General features: G+C 39.2%; 1 protein-coding gene across 7 annotated transcripts in view; it reads left to right on the top strand.

Annotated features, from left to right (window-relative positions):
• Positions 1–20593, top strand: part of LOC101473428 (sodium/potassium/calcium exchanger 2) — a 50946-nt gene that overhangs the window by 22803 nt on the left and 7550 nt on the right. For 3 of the 7 annotated variants that reach the window (XM_004554397.5, XM_076881876.1, XM_004554398.5), the window contains 5 exons: positions 965–1073; positions 3906–3920; positions 9525–9575; positions 13871–13969; positions 16941–17023. In XM_004554397.5, the coding sequence (XP_004554454.1) occupies positions 965–1073; positions 3906–3920; positions 9525–9575; positions 13871–13969; positions 16941–17023 (357 nt within the window). The remainder of the gene's footprint in view (positions 1–964; positions 1074–3905; positions 3921–9524; positions 9576–13870; positions 13970–16940; positions 17024–20593) is intronic. The other 4 variants (XM_004554401.5, XM_076881878.1, XM_076881879.1 and 1 more) reach the window with 2 other exon arrangements.

Raw genomic sequence — 20593 nt, 5'->3', positions numbered from 1 at the left:
CCCTCTGTGCCGAGAGTAGCTCCGTCTGTTTCCCAAAGCACTTCCTTTGCAACAGTTGCATTTGTGTGCAGCATGTAAAAGGCAATCGAGGAGGAAGCCTGGATTCTGAAAAAACACTTTTAATGCTTACGCAGTTCCAGCAGGTACAAGAGCTTCCATCCCGAATGCAGAGCAAGCAGATAAAACAGCAGACGGACATTCTCTGGTGTCGTACCGAGAATCTACAACTTTCTAACCCTCACACGAGTCGTGCCGTTCCGCTTGTCTCCCTTGCCTCCCGCTCACACCCATGGGAGGCTGTGAATTAGCACCTGACACCTCCTTTGCCTACGCATCACCTCTGATGAGCCAAAGGTGGACACATTCGCAGCAAGCAGCTGTCACCTGCAACGGTGCCTAATTTCCCACAATTCTCAAGTTCCACCTCGGCTGCTGGAGCGACCTTGGCGAGGGTTGTTTTTTTGGGGGGTTTTTTCTTCCGCAAAAGGAACTAAAAAAATGCCACACTAAGTGTAAATGCCTGTGACAAGCCCACGAAGCTTATATTTTTAAGAAGCTGTAGCACTTTATGATTTTTTTTAAACTCTGTTGCAGGTTCTGCTTAGGGTTTTTTTAATGTAAAATAGGATTAGGGAATCATATTCCAACTGGAAGCTTAATTGAAGGTGGTAGCACATCATATGCTCATGGACAAACATTGCAGTGACACGAATCCTTCTTTCTGTAATTAAAATGCTGTGGATTTCACAACAGTTAAAGCACCAAGTCCCTAGAATGATCTTCCCTCTAATGTAAAAATGAAAAAGCCTACAAAACAGCGTGGTTTTCCCACATTTAGCTCAATACTCTTGGATTAGAAATGGCTTTAGAGGAGTGCTCGCATTAAGGACATTTACTGGATACTGAAAGATTCCCATCCCCAGCAGTAGCAGAATATTTGACTGACGCTTGTCTCCCCTCACAGGCGCGGCCTCGCCTTCAAAGGGGAGGTAGTTCTGCCTCGCTGCACAACAGCTTGATGCGGAACAGCATTTTCCAGCTGATGATCCACACGTTGGACCCTTTAAGTGAAGGTAAACTGCACACAAAAAGAAGTTTTTAACACAAAAGACATACAGCACAGATATTCTTTTTTTAACTGTCCAACATTGTGTATTTCCAGATTGACCGAGCCTGGATCTTGTCTTCATTCTTGTCTTTAACTCTTAGAATTGTATTTTGAGATGTGTCAGAAGTGGATTAACTAAAAACATGTAATTCCTTCCACAGGAAGAGTGCTGTTGAGCTCACATTTTCTTAACCAATGAATAACATAAGTGTTATGATGAAAATGTTGGCTTTTATCTATTCACAAGCTCCCCGCGTACTTCTTTAAACACAGAAGCTCCACTGTTAACATTGAAAAGTACTTGTACAGTGTTGTTTGTATATTTAAAAAACAAACAAAAAAAAAACGGTCCATGTAAGACAAAGTGCACTTGGGGCTGAGGTGAAACACCGTTCTCCTTTAATCCAAGTCCATTAGCTTAGCTAAGAAAAACGTTTAAAAAAGGCGTCAGCGTCAGTGCTCGGCACAGGGGATGAATATGTTAATATGCCGGGTGAGGCGCGGTGTCATTCTCAACCCATCCTGAACGTGATGAAGGGAAAATGTTTATGAAAAGCAAACAGGGAGCAGGGGTTTGAGGAGGGTGACGAATCCTAATCCTTAAAAATGAATATTAATATTAAATGCTGAATCCATCTTACTAGCCGATGTCATTTTTCCTCATCTTTTTCTTCCACCTTTTTGGTTTTCATGAAAGTTTACATTCAGTTTGGTTTGTTTGGCTGAAAAAAAGCATCACTGTCAATACACAGTAAAATATCTCATAGGTCCTACAGCAATGTGTGTTAGCACAAAAACAGAATAAATATTTTCCTTCTGGATTGATAGGACTGCATTAGCAATTGGCTGCTCTGTAGTCCAGAGGCATTTCAGCTTTCTCTGAAATGACTTTACTTTGCTTGAAAGCCAAGCTTGGAATGAGTCAGCTCAGGAAAGATTAATAAGCCTTAAAGTGCCCATTAACATGCATCAAATTGCTGTCGTACACTGAACCCAAGGCGTCCTGTCTCTGAGTGTATTCATCATCCCATCGTAGTGATTAATGGTAAATCACAGCCTGAGTGCAAGTCTGTAAGACCACTGTTGTGTATGCATGCATGTATATATGTACATGTTACACATAATCCACCCAGTTGGGTCCTCTTAGTGTCTTTTTCAAGGCATCTAATAGTAGTATTTACTAAGTTAAGCTAAGTTATGCGTGCAAGATATGAACTGAATTCTTTGTTTTCTCTTTGTTTTAACTGATTTATTTATTTGTGTCCAAAATAAGTTCCCATTTGCCAAAAAAAAAAGTTTTTAAAATGGTCAAACCTACTTTAGTATGAAAGCAGCCGAGATGGCAGGACATACCAAATTTGATTGATGAGGTCTTCTGGCAAATTAACGGCTGGAAATTAATTCTCTGAAACAACAGCTACAGTGTGACATGACACAATCAATGAATTCATTATTGTCAAGAACAAAAGCAACACGTTGGGCTTCCGATGATTTGCATGTATTATTTTGAAATTTCCATGTAGCACATCGGAAAGTTTTCCTCGTACTCCAATGGACATGTACCCGTGATAAGTACAGACTTAAGTACATCTGAAAAAGCACTTATCAGAGGCCTCATTTCCTTGGAACGCTTAACAACTTCATTGGCTGCAGGACTGCGAAGGCCCAATCAAGACAGACCCTATTGGGAGATGAGCAAATATGTTCTATAAACATTTACTGGCATCATTAATGCAAAGGAGCGTTTACTGGGTGAGCTTACGGCATAGAGAAGACGAACAGGTGCATCCATTTTAGTTGGAGGCTTGTGCTGTGTGTCCTTGTGTGCTCTTAGGCATTAAGTGTAGCTCAGCAGGGACGTGGGGAGCTGGCAGGGCTCCTTCCATACATTTTTCATTCGCATTTCTCAAAATAAGTTGTTCAGGCTTCAGTGCTGAAAGGTTCTTGTGCCAGTACTGAGAGCTGGTTAGCTTTTGGTTATTAGAGTTTTAGTGATTTAGAGTTTGTTAGATGTGTGTGTCCGTGTGTGTGTGTGGTCCTTGTATTGCAAACATTGTGGGGACTGAAGTGTTTTTACACATTATGGGGACAAAAAGCAAATAACAGCAACGATATGATATAAATCATATTTTCAAGGGAAGACAAGTTTAATTTGAGGATATTAGGTTAGAGCTTTCTTTCTTCTGCTCTGTTTTGTCTGTAGTGACCACAAAAAGTAGTTTGAATATAATCTATCTGTGTTGTTTCTTCAGCGTATGCCTTCATTGCAAAGTGCATTTTATATCTAAACATGTAAAACCTAAGATTTTAAATCTATGTGTGGCAATGTATATGTTTCTGTCATATCATGGGGATATGATTATTTACTTTGTTGCCCAGAGTTAGATGAGAATAACTGCACTCATATTTATTTGTTATTAACAGGACATAGCTACACATAGGATAACAGTAACAGTGTTTTTTTTAGCTATGCTACATGAGCTACATGCTACATGAGCTACATGCTACATGAGCTACATGCTACATGAGCTAAGCTAGCATCTCCTTCCTTCTGTCCCTTTTAATGCTAGTAGTACCTACTTTCTCATCTAACTCTCTGCAAAGACGTCCAAAACAAGTTTTGAGTTAATTTAATGCCATGAATGAAGAGCTAATGACATTTAATTTAACACAACCCTTTCTCATCTTGGAAATACCTATCAATGATTAAATGTTCGCTATTGGACTAAATATCACCTGGATTTATCTTGTCTCTGTTTCTGTCTTCTTATTTCTCTTTCGTTTACTGTCCCTTCAGAATTTGCTGACTCTGGTGAGTTACTCCTCTAATTTCTGTATCTCCCCCTGCTCCAAAACAATATGTTTGTTCTCATTCCAACAGCCTGGAGGCAACTCTTGTGCCCAGTGTGTCCCTTATGTATACATTTCCTAAGCGCCGATGTGCTGTATGTCAATTCTGTACCGTACCATCCCTGCAGACTCTCTTCTTCAGATATCTCATTCTCTCCTGTGGGTGCTTTTTCCCTGGAAACCCTCTGTTACCATTTCTACATTGTTTTCCCCATCGTCCCTAATCCTCTCTCTCCTCTTATGAACTCCTTTGTGATTTTTAGCTTTATAAGTGCTGTTTTTTGTGAGACACGTTGAGGCCCAAAATAAGTGCTTTGGGTGTTCCTGTCAACATTGTATGTCACTCTAGGTCTGTGAGGCTAAGCAGATATTTAAGCAGACAGAATTTGCTGTGGGAAAGAGACAGAGTAAATGTGTCAGCCTTTTGCTTAGGTCATGAAACGGCCTATCTGGAAGACGGCGAAATGCTGTCAGTTGATTTCTCAGCCCTTTTTATATCCCCGTGGTCAGAATTCTGGTTAAGCTATATGGAGCAATTAACCAGTGGACTGAAAGTGTTTCTTTGTGCAGCCTTTTACAATAAGCTGTGGACAAAAAACTATCAGCATTTAAATTTAGCTTAAAAAAACAGCAGCTTTCTTGATGTTGTTGAGGTGAATCTCCTACAGTTTAATAATAGACCTTAGAACGTGCATGTTTTTCATTGCAGGGAACATTGTATTAGTCTGGTACACTTAGTTCTGGGCACAAGGACCAGCATCTTTTTTTTTTCCCATCAGTGTGGAGCTACAAACAATATCACTTAGGAGTGGCATCAAATATTGAACTACTCAGAGAGAATGGGTGGGAGAAGGGAAGAGTGGCTCTAACTCTACTGTCTGAACCCTCAGCAGACTGCTGAAACAAGTTTCCCAAAACAGTACTCAGAATTCAGGCTGCGTGCTTCAGTAAAATGTATCACTCTCAGATCTGAACTGTGGTACTGAGTCTGTGCTTTTCCATAGCTGCAGTTGACCTCAGTAATCTTTGTTAGGTTTTTTTCCTGAGGTAGACGGGAAGTTTTGCATAGGCTGAGCAAATAACAGACAAACTCACTAAATTTGGGTCAACTAAAAAAACAATCATTTCAGCACATAGCCTGTTTTTTCAGTAACCTAGCGAGACCAAAGGGGTTGTTTTCTTTAAAGTTTTAGACGTTGGTATAGAAGAAAATTACCAAAGGGCAACAATTTAGGTCCACGTGTGTGTTTGTACCGAATTACAGAAAACACCCCTTAAATTACACGAGGGTCTGAATTTTCAGTGCAGTTATTATTAAAACAGCCATTTAGCATGAGGGTTAATCCATTCTTCCAGCAATCATTTCCAGTTTTCCCCACATAGCTGCCTTGCCTGCCAGCAGTACTGTCTGTGCCGTGACCCAGACCATCGATTACATGGTTCAATAATGCACTCACTGTCACTGACCTACCACCCCTTGGGCAACGGAAATATATTTTCCACGTATGCAGATATAGTCTATTGACATTTTGGGTTAGATCTTTTTTTGTATCAACTTAACAATGTTCATAAAACATAAAAGAAAGCTGAAATATAAGATGACATGTTAACATATTTACTGTAGAATATAATCAGAAGAGATATTGTTTCATATCCTGCAGGAATGTGAACTCATTTTATATTGTGGGCCACATGCAGCCCACTTAGACCTTACGCCGGCTAGACGAGTGAAACCTCCTTTCTGTCAGTGTAAAGAAGTTTAACTACACATTGAATCCCTGAGATAGCGTCATGTAAAAAATAGAAGTGCAATTTCAACAGCACATCTCACTTTTTCGACATAATAGAGAAATGCTGCTGGAGTAAATGGATGAAATAAATTTATAAAATTACAGAAAATAATTCTCTTAGCTAAGTTTTTGTTAATTTTTCTTTCTTTTTTTTTTTACTGTGGACCCACTGTAAAAATAATATATTTCTATAGTTATAGTGAAAAAAGTTTCCTGTCATTTGAATTTTTAGCTATTAATCAGGTACTTTGGTATTGTATGAAAAGCTTTGGGAGGAAAATCTGCGCTCTTCTTCATATTTTCCAGTAGGCCAGTTTGGAGTCTTTGGCGGGCCGATTATGGCCGCCAAGCCTTATGTTTGACACCCCTGATAGATAGTTTGACTTGATTTCTTGCTGTTGCCGTAGGAGCCATAGACATAAAGTTAATGTAATTTAGTTTAGCATAAAAACTGTAACCAAGTAGTTACCGGCCTCTGTTCAAACGTAATCAAATACTACGCATATGTCACACCCCCTCCCATGCCCTCTGATCCACCCCGCACTGGGTGGGTGAAAGAATCAATGCTAAAAGCCTTTTTGCTTTTGCACAGGCTGTGAATTTCCCTGACACTCCAACCCCCAGCAGACGGAGCGGACTTGCACGCACACTCTCACGCATGGCTCACCAGAGGTTTAGAGGTCACACCACAAGGACAAGAGGTCCCTTGGTAAAAAACAACAACAACAACAACAAGCCTCGCTCTCTCTATGGAGTTACAGCGGGTGGACCGTGCAGGCAGTGATTGTGTCTGGGGATAATTGCCCTCAGGGCAGCTTTGTAGAGACTGGACGTAGAGTGGTAGTGTACTTCAAACCAAAAATAATATAACGATATGGGATTGAGACGCTTGTCAAGTAGCACCGCATATGAGCAAGGCATTTTGCAATGAAATGTGATTTCATCTCATTAGATTGTGTTTTCATGGCTGCCAAGTCTCACATTTGGCATGAGATTTTCACCATAATCCTCTCACACACTAGCAGAGTGGTCGCCCACTGTCGGATATTAGTGTGAACGATGTAGGCATGTGGGTGGGAACATATAAAGTCCTTATTGTACTGATGCCTACTACATGGCATACTTGCAAAGTTAGGGTTAACCAAAAGGTTTATATTAACTTATTTGGGAACTAGCCTCTGTTAACAGGCAGACCTGGTCAAAAATATCAACTTAGTACCGTCAGCTGAATCAGATAAAGAGGTCAGATAAAGGTCAGACAAAAACACAGCAGCACAATAAGTGAGGCATAAAAGGACAAAGTGATTTAAAACGTTTAAATTATTTGTAAATGACATGTGGTTTAATGGTAGTGTTTCAAAGGAAGTTTTTCGTCTTGTTTCAAGCCCATTGTTTGCACTGTATAAAAAATAGTGTTTGAAACAGCTTCTTGGTTCTTCGTCAACGAGATTAGCCACCGTGATGATTCAGTCTAACGGCTGTTTGAAACAGGAGAGTGGATTTTACATCAGCAAACAGAAAGATTTCCAAGAATAGCTTTAATGAAAAGGTACATGTTATTCTACTTTGTTGCCAGTGAGGTCCTTCCAATGATGACGTTTGGTTAAACTTGCTGTAGTTAGTAGAACATGCCATGTTCTCTTTAGTTGAAAATAGTTGCTCACGCTCTTTTCGAGGTAGTTTTTTGTGATGGTTCAGGATTCAAGCTGTTTCATGTGCTCCCAGTCTTTATGTAATCCCAGACTGGCTCCATGATGTGAACATCAGACCTTGTGGTGGCCATGTGCTGCAGGGCTCTTTATTTTTGTTGGTGCTGAGAATAGTTTTTTGCAACTGTATGTTTGGGGGTGATATCAGTATAGTATGTAGAATGAATTTGGAACCAGACCAATTTGTTTTGCATGGTGGATAAAAATGTAAAGATCTAGAATATTTCCTCTTATGAGCAATCAAAAGCAAATACTGTGAATGGCTTTATTTAACATTTTACCACCTGACATACAGGTTAAAACACCAGTTGAAATACATGGGTAGAGGAAACGAGGAAGGGGAATTTAAAAGTCTGGTTGTGAGATTTCGTGAAGATGTAAAAGTATATAGGAAGATCGGTGCATTGCTAAAAATAAGTAGAAGCACAGCAGTAGTAATCAAGGGATATAGAGGGAGCCTTAGTACCACTAATCAGAGTCTCAATGGCTTTCTTTCTAAAAAAAAAACTTGAACAGTCTAGCTCTGAAGATCGAGGCAATTGCTTCATATTTGTCAAAGGAATTCTGAGTTTGCTGGAAATCAGAGTTTCTGTCAAAGCTTACACGATCAGAAGGCAACTGCTGATTAACAATACTTACTTTTTGGCAGAAAACTATGAGATCGAACTTTGATAAATATCCTTAAAAGAAGAAGCCTGTTGAATATCGGGAAGACATGCTCCAGTAAGATGAAAGCAAGATAAATGAGTTCAGCTTAGATGGATTTCGGCACGCTTGGGGGGCTAGGACCACTAACGGTGAATGCGTGCTCCCAGTAGTGAAGCATGGAGGTGAGCCTGTGATGATACTTGGCCGTATGAGTGCAAAAGGTGATAAGGAATGACATTTATCAATGCCACCATGAATGTCTGTGGATATGCCAGATTACCTCATAGGATGACTCTCATATTCTTGAAGCCAGGCAGAAGAGGAAAGCATGCCTGGCTTCATTATCAAAAGTTTCTAAAGAAGAACGGAGACTAAGGACAAGTTGGTCTTGCTTGGTGTTAATTGGTTGGTGTTGCTTTTTCTGAATTTGCATGTGGCGCAGAAAGACAAACCCCCATGCAGAGAGAGCTTCTGGAAAATAGTGGCTCATGAATTAAAAAGATATGAATCTTAAAGTCAGTCGGGATAAGCTTCAGTGGCCCCGTGTCCCTGAATTGGACAAGCAGTTAAGAAAGTGGCTAAATGGATGGATGGATTCCATAAATCTCAGTAATGTGTGCTGACTTCTGGACCTGTATTGTTAATTCTGGTCAGAAGGGAATATAACTACTGTCTGGAGTTAAGTTAGTTTATCTAGTTAATGTAACATAAACTTACTATTCTATTTAAAGCGAATCATCGCTTTTTTTGGCCATTTATTGTTGAAACAGCGTGGGAGGCAGAAGTCTGCGGTCCGGTGTCCTCTGCTCAGCTGCTTCACGTTCAGCTGTTGCTGCAGGTTTGAATTCCCAGCTAATTCATCATGCCGATGTGCTGACTGTCTATTTACTGTAGCATGGAAGAACTGCAGCAGTAAGGGAATCAAATTAATTGTTCGGGTTTCATTGTGGGAATAAAATGCCGAATCATCAAGCCCCTGAATAAGCTTGTGCGCAGAGGAGAGGAGGACTCATCATTTTGTTGCATGTTGACCCAGTATATTCTCTTCCGACTGTCCTCTTCTGTTTGTTTTCAATATATCTTTTTATGAACCTCTGATCATTTTTTTTAATGGTGGTATACTGATTGCCCCTTCCCCCTCCCTTTACCGTTGGCAGGCTCTTTATCAGACTGAGTTGCTGAAAGACTCTTGATGTTTTGTATTTGCAGTTGAGTCCTTGCTTTGTCTTTGCACTTATGCAGTGATGACTTGGGGAGATTTTGTCTCTCTGTATGTGACTTCTTGTGCTTCTTGTGTGACTCTGTACAGAATGTGATGTGAGTAGAACCAGCAGATCTGTCTTGTTCTGTCATGTTCACTCTTTTCCTTTTCTCTGTGTGTTTGTTGCCTTACCCTTGTCTTTTGCTGTGATGTTGTAGAGCTTGGGACTTATGGGAAACTAAAATATTATCACTCAATGACTGAGGAAGGTAAGCCTGAAAGTTTTCATTACTTGATTCTTTGAGACAGCTTCTATCATCCCTCTTGTTTTTATACTCCCCCATCTTCATCACGAAGCAACACATCCAGCCCCATTATTATTTATTTATTTTTTTGCCTGTGATACACAGTTTGCATAATTTTGCTTTAAGTTGATAATCTCGCTGAGATTTCACTGGCATAAGTGCAAATCATAGTAGCCATGCCATTTTTTTTTTTTTTTTTATTGTACTTTTTGTTCCCATTTTTGGTTTTTGGCATATTTTTATATTTTTTCCCCTACGAATATGTACATACATATTGTGTGTTACTGTGTGTAGTGTTATTATGACATTTTATTTATTAGGTATTTTCTGAAAATTTCTAAATTTGCTTCTTTTGTTTGACGTTGTGTAAATTAAGACATGCATAATGCAGGCTGGTTTAACTACAAACGCACACTTACACGGCCAATATTGCATTCAGAAAACACACAAGGTCTTTTTAATGTTTTCTCGTCTTTGCTTGTTTTTCCCTGTTACCCATCTGCGTCTCTGAGCAATACAGCACATCATCCATTCCCCAGCACTTACTTCGAGGTTACACTTGCACCAGAAGCAACGTTTCTGAATTTGGCAAACTGGAGTGACTAATCCACCCAGTGGTTGTGTAACAGGCAGAAATGACAACGTTTTTTAACCCACACTTCACAAACTGGTCTTTTTGTTGTTAAATATTTTTTAAGTTAAAGAATTTAACTAAACATTAACTGTGTTTTTTATTTTTTATTTTTTTTTAAATTCCTTTAAGATGGCAATACATACATTTCCCATACATAGCAATCACATATTTATAATTTGGGTGGAGTGTTATTTTTGATATTTGTGCTTTTATGCTAAAACAAAGTGACAGAAAAACACATTTTTAAAATTTGCGTTAAAAAAAAATCAAAAAATGTAACCATATTAAGTAAAAGCTCTGTTTCCAAATAACAATAAATAAGGTGGAAATGGCAAAAAAAATTGTTATAAACTGCATTTGGTAGCTTTACTTTTAAAAGCAATTTATTAGTTTTGAATATCACTGTCATTAAAGGGTAATGTGTTGCGTTACAATGTTAGCTGCTGAGAAAATTCATGTTTTATTTTATCTTACCAGATTTAACTTTATAGTAATCTCTAGTAAGCTGGTTATGTTGTCCAGTTTAACCTCTGAGTATACTAACTTTACCTCATGGTGAGTTCATGGTGACAACAAGCTTGTTAATTTTCCTCATCACAGCTAACTAAAATCTTTCCGCTTCAGAGCTGTAGCACTTGCATATTCCTCCTCCTCAACATCGCCTCGCCACCTTTGTAACTAGTTGAGCTTAGACCTCAATCACTCAGGCCTAGAGACCTTTCAACAACCTTGTGGCATCCACTAGTTGCAAGGGTAAATTATGTATTTCCTGTGAAATTGATTCACAAAACCACATTGGAGCAGGTCTAGAGATCTTAATTGAAACTCTGTAAACCACCAGTCACTAGAAAAAAGTGTGTATTCCACAACCAGCGGGTGTGAAACTGATTGCAAAGAGATTTGCTATGCTACACCAAAAACGTCTTTGTGATTGCTTTGGTTGCTAGTAGGTTTCCAGGGTGAGAAGAAGTTTCCATGGAAGACGCCAAACTGCCTGCAGATACTTGCAAACTACTTGCTAAGCTGTAGTGAAACTGAAAAATGTGATGCAAAGTCGCCTTTTGAAATTGTTTGTGGTTGACGTTTTAAGGCAAAGCTTTTACTTTGAAGGTGAATGTTTTTCATTTTCGGTTTATTTGCAGCTTTGAGAGTAAATGTCAAGTTTTTGCAGACAAGTCGACGTCTTCCACACAAACTGTGAGCGACTGCGCCAGTCTGATTCTGACCAAGCCAATCATGAGAAGGTTTTTTTTGTTTTCAGCTCCCTGTTTTTGAGTGGCGACAGCCACCAACCTCCAACAACCGCTTTCCTGCAACTTGGGGAATACACATTTTCTGAAGTGACCAGAGGTTGCCGTGGGGTCACTGACTGGTCTCTACGCCTGTGTGACTGAGGCCTGGAGGTGCTTTTTCAATATCTAAAAATTATAACCATGACACTAATTAAAACACATCTTCCCACAAGATAAATCCTGCCACCTTTGCCATATCACTAACTGAGCTTAACATGCACACTTACACAGCCTGAGGATTGAAAGCCTTCTACTAGTACATGCAACATACTTCAAGGAGTGGAAAGGCAAAAGAAATGGTGTGATGTCATCAGACAACAAAAGACACAACGGTATATGGTAACTGATTGCTCATTCGAATAATTAACCAATTATCTGATCCACTTAATTGCTTTAATTTGCACATTCGTTAAAACAAACAAACAATTAAATAAATAAAGAATCAGAACACCTAAACAAGTTTCTTTATACTTTGTTACAATACCAGTGATAACTGAGAGAAATAAATAGCTAGATTCCTGCTAAAGCTAACTTGCTGAGGTGATCTCAGATTCTGTGGATTATGTATCTAAAATGATAAACTTCCTTCTTCTTGCAGCTTCTGTAGTAACGGCTCTTTGCTTTCACAGGTCTTTATCAAAGTATGTTCAAAGTTAGATCTGAAACATGACGCCAGTGTTTTGTTTTTTTTAGCATTTCTTTTGCATACCTACAGCAGAAAGCACAACCCTGTCAGTTTTATGCCCAAGTAACAAGATGATGATCTCAGACTCCCCCATCCATAAATAAACACCCACTTATCCATGAATAAACGCGCACAAACACACACTCGCTAAGACAACTAACTGACAATGACCGCCTAAGGTGAGTGTCGTCAAGACAGAGGAATGTGTGATTCTGTCTTGTGAAAGTCGGGAGTGTATGTGTGTGTATTTGTGCGCATGTGTGTGGAGGAAGGGCAGGGAGGGGCTGAGCGTTGCCAAACAACAAAAAGACAAAGTGAGAGAAAGATGGTGTTTGCCAAAGACGAATGAGTGAGAAAATCCGAGGTGATAGAGAAATGTAGAGTGAGACAGAGGAGGCACGAAGGCGGCCGACGGTGACTTAGGGTGGTTAATGATTTTGCCAGAAGGTCACAGACAGCGTTCACATGGCTGGGCGGAGTATTCGTATTGACGCATCACTGTGTCAAGCACTGACGAATCAGCCATGCATTTGTAAAATGAAACAAAAAAAATCTTTTGCATTGATTGCAGCCGGGTGATTTGGATGAGGCAGGAGAAAAGGGAAGGATTGACACGCACAGTTAAATTAAGCACGGATGCACGACAGCACAACGATTAATGATGCGCACAGAAAGTACGTGCTGCATAGGATAAAGTCTCTTATATTACAGGCTGGTGTAAAAAAAAATAAATAAATAAATAAATACTGAGAGCAACCACTACTGCTGAACTCTGACCTGGAAGCTGCACAACTTGGTGCTGGAATCGTATTTCTCCTTGTTTCTAGGCTATATTTGTGGTCTTTTGGGGGGATTTCAGGCTGTAGGGATTTTATCAAAACTCTATTGCTCCTCAGTTATTGCTAGTGATTAAAATTGCCTTGGATGAGCCATTATTTACAATATCAAGAATGCACACAAATTATATGAGCCACAAGGTCAAGGCTTCAATCCAGTCCACTGCATCACACCATTACAAAATGGTTTCACAGAATCAATTAATGTTATCTACAAACTAATACGTACCAGCAGTTTTAGAAACATCTGTTCAAATTCTCTACATTTATAGTTATGATAATTTTTTTGTCTTGGAGTAAGAGATTAGCTGTGATAATGATCAAATTAGTTGCTTCCTGGATTAAAAATTTGAACACAGCCTCTTGAATCTTTAAATTTGTGATTTGTGACATGCCGTCCCGAACTTTTGTTTGCTTTTAAGTTCCCTGCTAGCCTCTGGCATCTCTTGTGACTTTTTGATCTGAAATGAGAACCGAACAAGACCAGGACTTAATCTGAGCTCCAGAAGGCAGATCTTTTCACAAGAGATTCTCTCTGCTTCGCCTCCGCCAAGGACCAGGACATTGCAGGATCATCAGTATATGATATGCTATGTCATATTGACTATGTGTTCTTGCAACTGCAGTTTTGTGTAAAGCCGCCACCCTGTTTGTTCTGTGCTTTTGAAACGCGACCCATCTGGGGTCGAAGGTGACAACGAAGGAGCGCTGACTGGGACGAGGCCGAAAGGCTTTGTGGATGGTACGGTACGCGGCGCTTTGGTCCGAATTTGACCAGTGTTGTGTTTTCTCTTTTCGTTTCCTCTTTGCAGGTAAATTTCGAGAGAAGGCTTCTATTCTGCACAAGATTGCTAAAAAGAAATGCCAAGTGGAGGATAGTGAAAAGGCCAATGGAGTAGCGAGTCGTTCAGGTAAATAAAACTTTAATATCCTTTAGATCTTATTGCAGTAGTATGAAATCATAGGAAATACCTTTGTTTATTTTCTGGCTCAAAATTGTCCGTACAATAAAAAAATGTCAGTCTTTATGTTACACATACACAGCTACACTGGCTGAGTGGTGTCGGTCTGATATTTCCCAAAATGTCTCTTTTCTTTGGAAGACCTTTCCTTTCCAAGGAAGACCTTGGAAGACCATTTCCAAAGGATCCCATGAATCAGGATCTTAACTCAAGCGATGAACTAGTATTGTGTCTACACATAAGACAAAGAAACAATTTTACATCTTTAGATACTTTGTTACTAACAACCTGTCACAAAAACACATGATTTATTCCCTTTTTCTCTAACAGAATCTACTAAAATGCCAAAGATAACAGTGTTACAGCAATAAAATTTTATTTTTGCACCATCAAGGTGAATTGCAAAGAGCTGTTAGCTTAAACTTGATATATCTGAACATGGTGGAAAGCGTGTCCTTTAAAAGAATTTGCGAAACCTGGGCAGATGGAGGACAAACGAAGTGAAAGGCCTACAAATACCATCAGCCGCAGATCAACAGTATTTGAAAGTTATGTCTTAAAGAAATGGGAAAAATCAATTGACCTGTCTACTGTTCACTGAAGCCTTATCAGAAATGGCGTAAGTGGAAGGGTGGCTGTCAAAAAGCCATACTTAAGGAAGGGAAATGATGAGAAAAGGCTGAGATAAGCAAAACTACTCAAGAACTGGACTCAACATCTGTGGCAACTGGTCAGGATTTCAAGAGAAAGCTACGACAGGGAGTGTAACGGCTGGCTGTAAAACACGGTGGAGGCTCTGTCATGGTTTGGAGTTCCATTTCAGTCAGTGGTGTTGGGGATCTTGTCAAAATTTATAGAATTTTGAACAAAAAAGAATATTAATCCACCATGAAATTCCATGTGGAACAATTATTCAGAATGACTTTGATCCCAAACATGCTCTCAGTGCAGTAAAGGCATGCCTTGATGGAAAAACATAGCGATGAATAGGTCTGCACTGTCCACTGATCGCTGATCAGCTTTGGCCTCTCACGACCTTCAAGGAGAAGCGGGTATCGCTAGAATAACCGAGCTCATGTGCGTTAGTTATTAGATTCCCTACTGAAACGATCATCTGTTGTTAAACAAACACGACATGATCAAGAGCAGCCAAATTGATTGCAAGTGTTGTCTTCAAGCAGTATTTAATCAATCACAGTCACTGCCAAGAATAATTTATGTGTTTTTCACTTCAAAGAGCGCTGGACCAAGGAACAAACAGGGGGCCAGAGGAAACACTTTCATGGCCACAATGGAGGCAAAGCAGGAGAATCAAAGCGAGACATAGCTGATGATCAACAAGGCAAAATTATGCTAACCGCACCACATTAACATATTACCCTCTTGATCGACTGGTGGTCACCACAGCTAACTTCACTTTTTAGGTTGTTGCAAAAGAATATTTACTGTGACTCAGTCCAGGTATCACATTTTTAGTTGTAATATTGTCACATCTGAGCGAGCAAGGTAGGGAGGGAGGTCATGTGGTGGACCAAAGTGGTATCGAGGCACATTATCTGTCTGAGAATCTGCTAATTGTATCACAACCATACTTGGATTAAAGCAATTTCCACAGCAATTATAGTTTAATCATCTGATTACATGGCTTTCGGCTCTTTGTATTTTAATAAGGGTAAGTTAAGTAAGTCGGGCCTCAATTGAAATGGATTTAAAGCAGCCACTAGCATTTGATAAGGTGAGATAGTGTTAGCCTCAGACATGCACATGTATGTTCACACACATGGGGGTGCCTTGATGTACTTTTTGCCATTATTTCTGTTGTTACAACATTTTTTTTAAATAAATATATGACATTTAGGTCTAACTTTCCAGCAGTTCCATAAATGTGTTTTTCTTCTGACTACAAAACAGAAATCTGAAAGAAGCAAATAAGGGTTGAAACAGATGTTGGTACTGAAATGCTAAGTCGGTTACTTGATTGAAATAAAGGTTAGTTATTTGGCAAAAAGACGACCTGGAATAAAAAGGTGTTATTAAAAGTTCAACAACTTTTTGGGCATAAAAAGCAGAAACGACTGCTGCCCCCTTCATGGACAGCTTCTTGTGCAGCTCTGCACTAGTACATGGAAACTTCCCTGGAGGATGCATTCACACCACTTGCACATGAGCATTTGCAACTTCACTGCTTGCATGAAGAGAAAATATCAACTGTAGTGTTACAGCGTTCTAAATTTCAATATGAGAAACTGTGGCTATGAAGACAGAGTCTGTAGCTAAGACTGAGAGACCCGATAACTCTTCCATTGAAAATGTTGCAATGTTCATGTCAAGTGGTGGCAGATCAGGTCATGAAGTTCAGGTGATACAGAAGCATACGTGCATGTTGGGAATGGTGCTTCTAGAGAGCAATCTAAACAGAGCAGGAACATTAGGTGTGTCTTTGAGGGAGTTTCAGTCAAATCTGGAAAAACAGGTTTTTGTTATTTTTACAGGTGCAGTCGTAGAACATTTTGATCACACCTCATAATTTACTTAACTAAACAACAGTTTTCTGTTTAATCAGGCCTTCTGCTGACATTTTCTGTTGTTCTTTATGCGTTTCATTTATTTTTGTTCTATTTTAACAGGGTTCTCTATGATATTATAAATGTGTTGTAGTTGTTTTACAGCACTTTGTGACTTTTATGTCTAAGAAAAAGGGCTATATAAACAACTTTACTTACTTTATTTACCACAATGTGAGGATTCCCTAATAATTAAAAAAGGAGCTGAATCATTTTACCTGGATAGAATTGCTATGCAGAAATGATTTGTCCACTTTTCTTCAGACCATAAAAACGAACACTTTGTCTTTCAGAGTTGTCAAAAACAAATTCATTATTATTATTATTATTATATTAATTCATTATTTTTCCTGCAGATAAGAACCTTCCTAACAGCTCCAGTGTGGAAGTGGAGGTGACCCCACCTATGAATGGAACAGCAGGGCAAGAGGGGGAGACGGTAAGAAATGAAAGGGCACTCACAAATCGCAGTATGTGGAAAATCTATTTATACCAGTTCGTCGCCTGTCCACCTAACTGGGTGAGAAGGCAACGAAACTGTGAGACAAACATCAAAGTAAGAGAGGCATTTATGAATATTTTATGCCTCTCATCTGTGTCTGTGTTCCACCTTGAGTGTGATTGATGCAAAGGTTGCACCAACTATGGCACAGGTCACTACTGCTGATAATTTCCCAGCATGCACTCGGGCGAGTTCCTCCATCTTCAGCCAGACCTGCCAAAGACCCGCCTCCTCCCTCTGAGTTCTGTAATCACACTCCTCACTCACCTGCTGCTCCCCGCCACTGGATGCTCGAAACAAACACACTCGCACACGTACGTCAACACAAACACACACTCGGTCTTTGACGTGTGGCCAGGCTCAGCGAGTCTCATAACGGCACCTGAACCAGAATCGCTGGCATTAACGACGACGGCGGGATGCAGCAACCCGCCAAGCCAGCAGACGGTCCTGGGGCAACCGGGCAGCCAATCAAAATATGTACACTGAGAGGAGAACAGACAGAGGAGGCGAGGGTGTCGGTCATCCTGCTGGATTTTCAACTTTTAAATTGCTATCAACAAGAGTAATCCCAAAAGCCTGCTAATGTTCCAACTAATGTTCAGCCAGTTTCAGCTGGGTGAACAATAGTGGAAAAAAGGAAAACATAACAGGAACTGTGTGCTAATATATTTAACTCTAAGCTTGATGGAAATCACACAGCTTGTAAGTCTCTTTGGGCAGACGACTTACTACAAGGAGACATTCAACTGATGTTGCTTGTGGTCTTTAATTACTGTAATGTTTCCTCCAACTGGAGGACATGCATTAGCCAAAGTGCTTTGGTTGTAATAATCAGTGGTTTGGCTAATCATTCTTCATAAATATATATGCAATTGGGGGGGAAAAGGGGGAAAAAATGGGAACGATTTTGTTGATATTCTCACAAACGTCACATGAACAAATTAGCTCCAGTTATCCTTTATTATCCTTTACAATTAATGCATGATATGGAGAGAGTTTTTATTCTGTTAACAATTATGCAGGCTCAGACTGCTTTCTTTCAGAAGCATTTTTTCTTGCCTCAAGCTTCCAGTCCTTTATCCAGTTTATCTCATATCATAGAGATTTGTAAAAGTCTTTCATATTGAAGAAAATTGCATGTATAAGCATGACGAAATTACAGTTTTACTAACATCGTGCTGTGTGTAAAATTTAAAGACAAGGTAGATAAATATGAAACAAAAAACACTGGCACGTGAAAAGTTTAAAATCTAAGAAGTAACATGTTTTTGTTTTTTTTTTCCTTTTTAAATTCTGGACTTACATTATTAAAAATACAACAGAAGTGTTGGTGCATCAGCGGTAGTTTTGTATTTGAGAGAGTGTATAGTTTAATTTAGGTTATTTAGTATGAAATGTACATAAAGTTCATTATATAAATATATGTATATATCTGATATTGTATAAAGTGTAATATGTGAAGCAGCTTTGCATACAGTGGTGTCCACAATACTATGAAGTCCTACTTGATTAAAAGCACAAATAATACTGTACAAAGCTAATACTGGAAAATGTAAATAAAACATAACGTAATAATTTACCAATCTCAGAGATCAACATTTTATTCACAATAGGACATATAAAACATATCAAATGTTTAACACATTTTACAGTTTAATGAAAAATATTATCTCATTTTGAATTTGATGGAGCAAAAAACTGGAAAAGTGAGCGTTACCACAGCGGAAGAAACATTTTTAAATTGATTAGTTTAAATACTAATACTAAATTAAAACAAAACTAATACATGAAACTATTTAGTTTAAATGGCAACGGCTCGGTAGCACGATTGGGTATAAAAAGAGCATCTTACAGAGCATCTCATGGGTTTGGATCCTCAGGAAACACTTCATTAAAAACAGGCATGATTCTGTTATAGAAATCAGTGCATGGTCTCAAGATCCTGACATTTTCCTCTCCTAAACACAGACATCATAACATCATAACCTGATATGATGCTAAAAAAATGATATTCTTGTGATTAATGTTTGGCAGGAAGCAGAACAGCAGGTAGATGGAGTTTAAAAACACCTTTTTTTCAGGTGATGATTCACAAACTTTGAAAGACCTGGATGCTTATTGGCATTCTTGATTCCTACATGCTGTTATTTTTAGATCCTGCACAGTGCACCTGCCTGTGTCAGCCAGGAAGTAGCTGGAAACAGCTCACACCTTCATATTGCCGCCAGAGGCCCCATCACGCTAATTGTTCAATTCCTCCTGGATGTCTTGGCAACCAAGACTGGGGAATAAGGAGATAGTTAAGGTCAAATTAAAATTTGCAGCAGAGTTTTGCACGACTTACTGTCTAAACCCTTGAGAATCAAGCCAAGAAAAGTAGTCATGTGCTGTAATTTTTCTCTGAGCAGCAGATTTTTCATTTTAAAATCTGCATCTGGTTCTAATTTTGATGGTGACATTAAAGCTATGTCTCACTCAATTGTCTATCTGCAACAACATGTTCTAGATTTTTCTGCTTTCAGTAGCATACATTTTGAATATTTATAAAGCTCCTGTAATCAATTATTTAAATAACATTCGGGAAAGCTAAAGAAAATCATAACCACGGGATCTCATGACTCATCCTACGTCTTCTATCACAACTAAAGCGATGTGGAAAAAAAAAAACAGTGTTCAGGAGTTCCTGGGTGGAAGTACCATTCAGTTTGAAGATTTGCTTGCTTTTTCTTTTCCTAAATAGGATGAGAATTTTATATCCAGATGGAGCCTGTGTGTGTGCGTGTGGGGGACAAAAAAAATATTCATGCCATTGCAGCTGTTAGGGCATCTATGAAGATGAATGTTTCATGTGAAGAATGAGACACTGCTGTCAGACAGGCAAATAGTGAATGGAAATGTGTGAAGTTTCAAATCACAGTGTGTGTTTGAGGCTTTCTTTGTGAATTACACATAGCATCTTAGTTTTAAACAGATGGCTGCATTTTGTCAATTCCTGGATACTCAAAGTTGAATCAAGAAAATAATGCAACACTCACAATGGAACACTCTGAACCCAAAAACCTAAACCAAAACAACAAATTTAGACGTTTCACCTCAGATCAGCTGATTTCAACATCGACCCACACCCACGGCGAAGCTGATATCCACGTAAACACCCCAATAACCTATATGGCGTGCAGTTTAGGCTGCTTTAGCCTGCCTGCAGTTGCAGTTGCAAGCTGCTTTGCAACCTGTCTTCACCCCAGCTACTCTTTTTTTAATACTGTATGTGATTTGACGGATGTCGTATCTGTTGGCAACAATCCCTGCTCTGGCTTTCTGTGCATGCACATAAAAAGCCTAGAGAGGTGTGATCCCAGAATTCACTGCTGATGAAAATAACAATAATCTGTCGACTCTGTGGCTGAGATATTATTTTACTTGAAGACCAAATTCCTCTGTGTTTTTTTCCATTATTGTACTTGCATTATTTATTAACTGGAGATGCCCATGGAGGCGAACCTG

This window comes from Maylandia zebra, linkage group LG3 (genome assembly GCF_041146795.1).
Source record: "Maylandia zebra isolate NMK-2024a linkage group LG3, Mzebra_GT3a, whole genome shotgun sequence".
NCBI lineage: Eukaryota > Metazoa > Chordata > Actinopteri > Cichliformes > Cichlidae > Maylandia > Maylandia zebra.
This window is presented reverse-complemented; position numbering and strand designations above follow the sequence as displayed.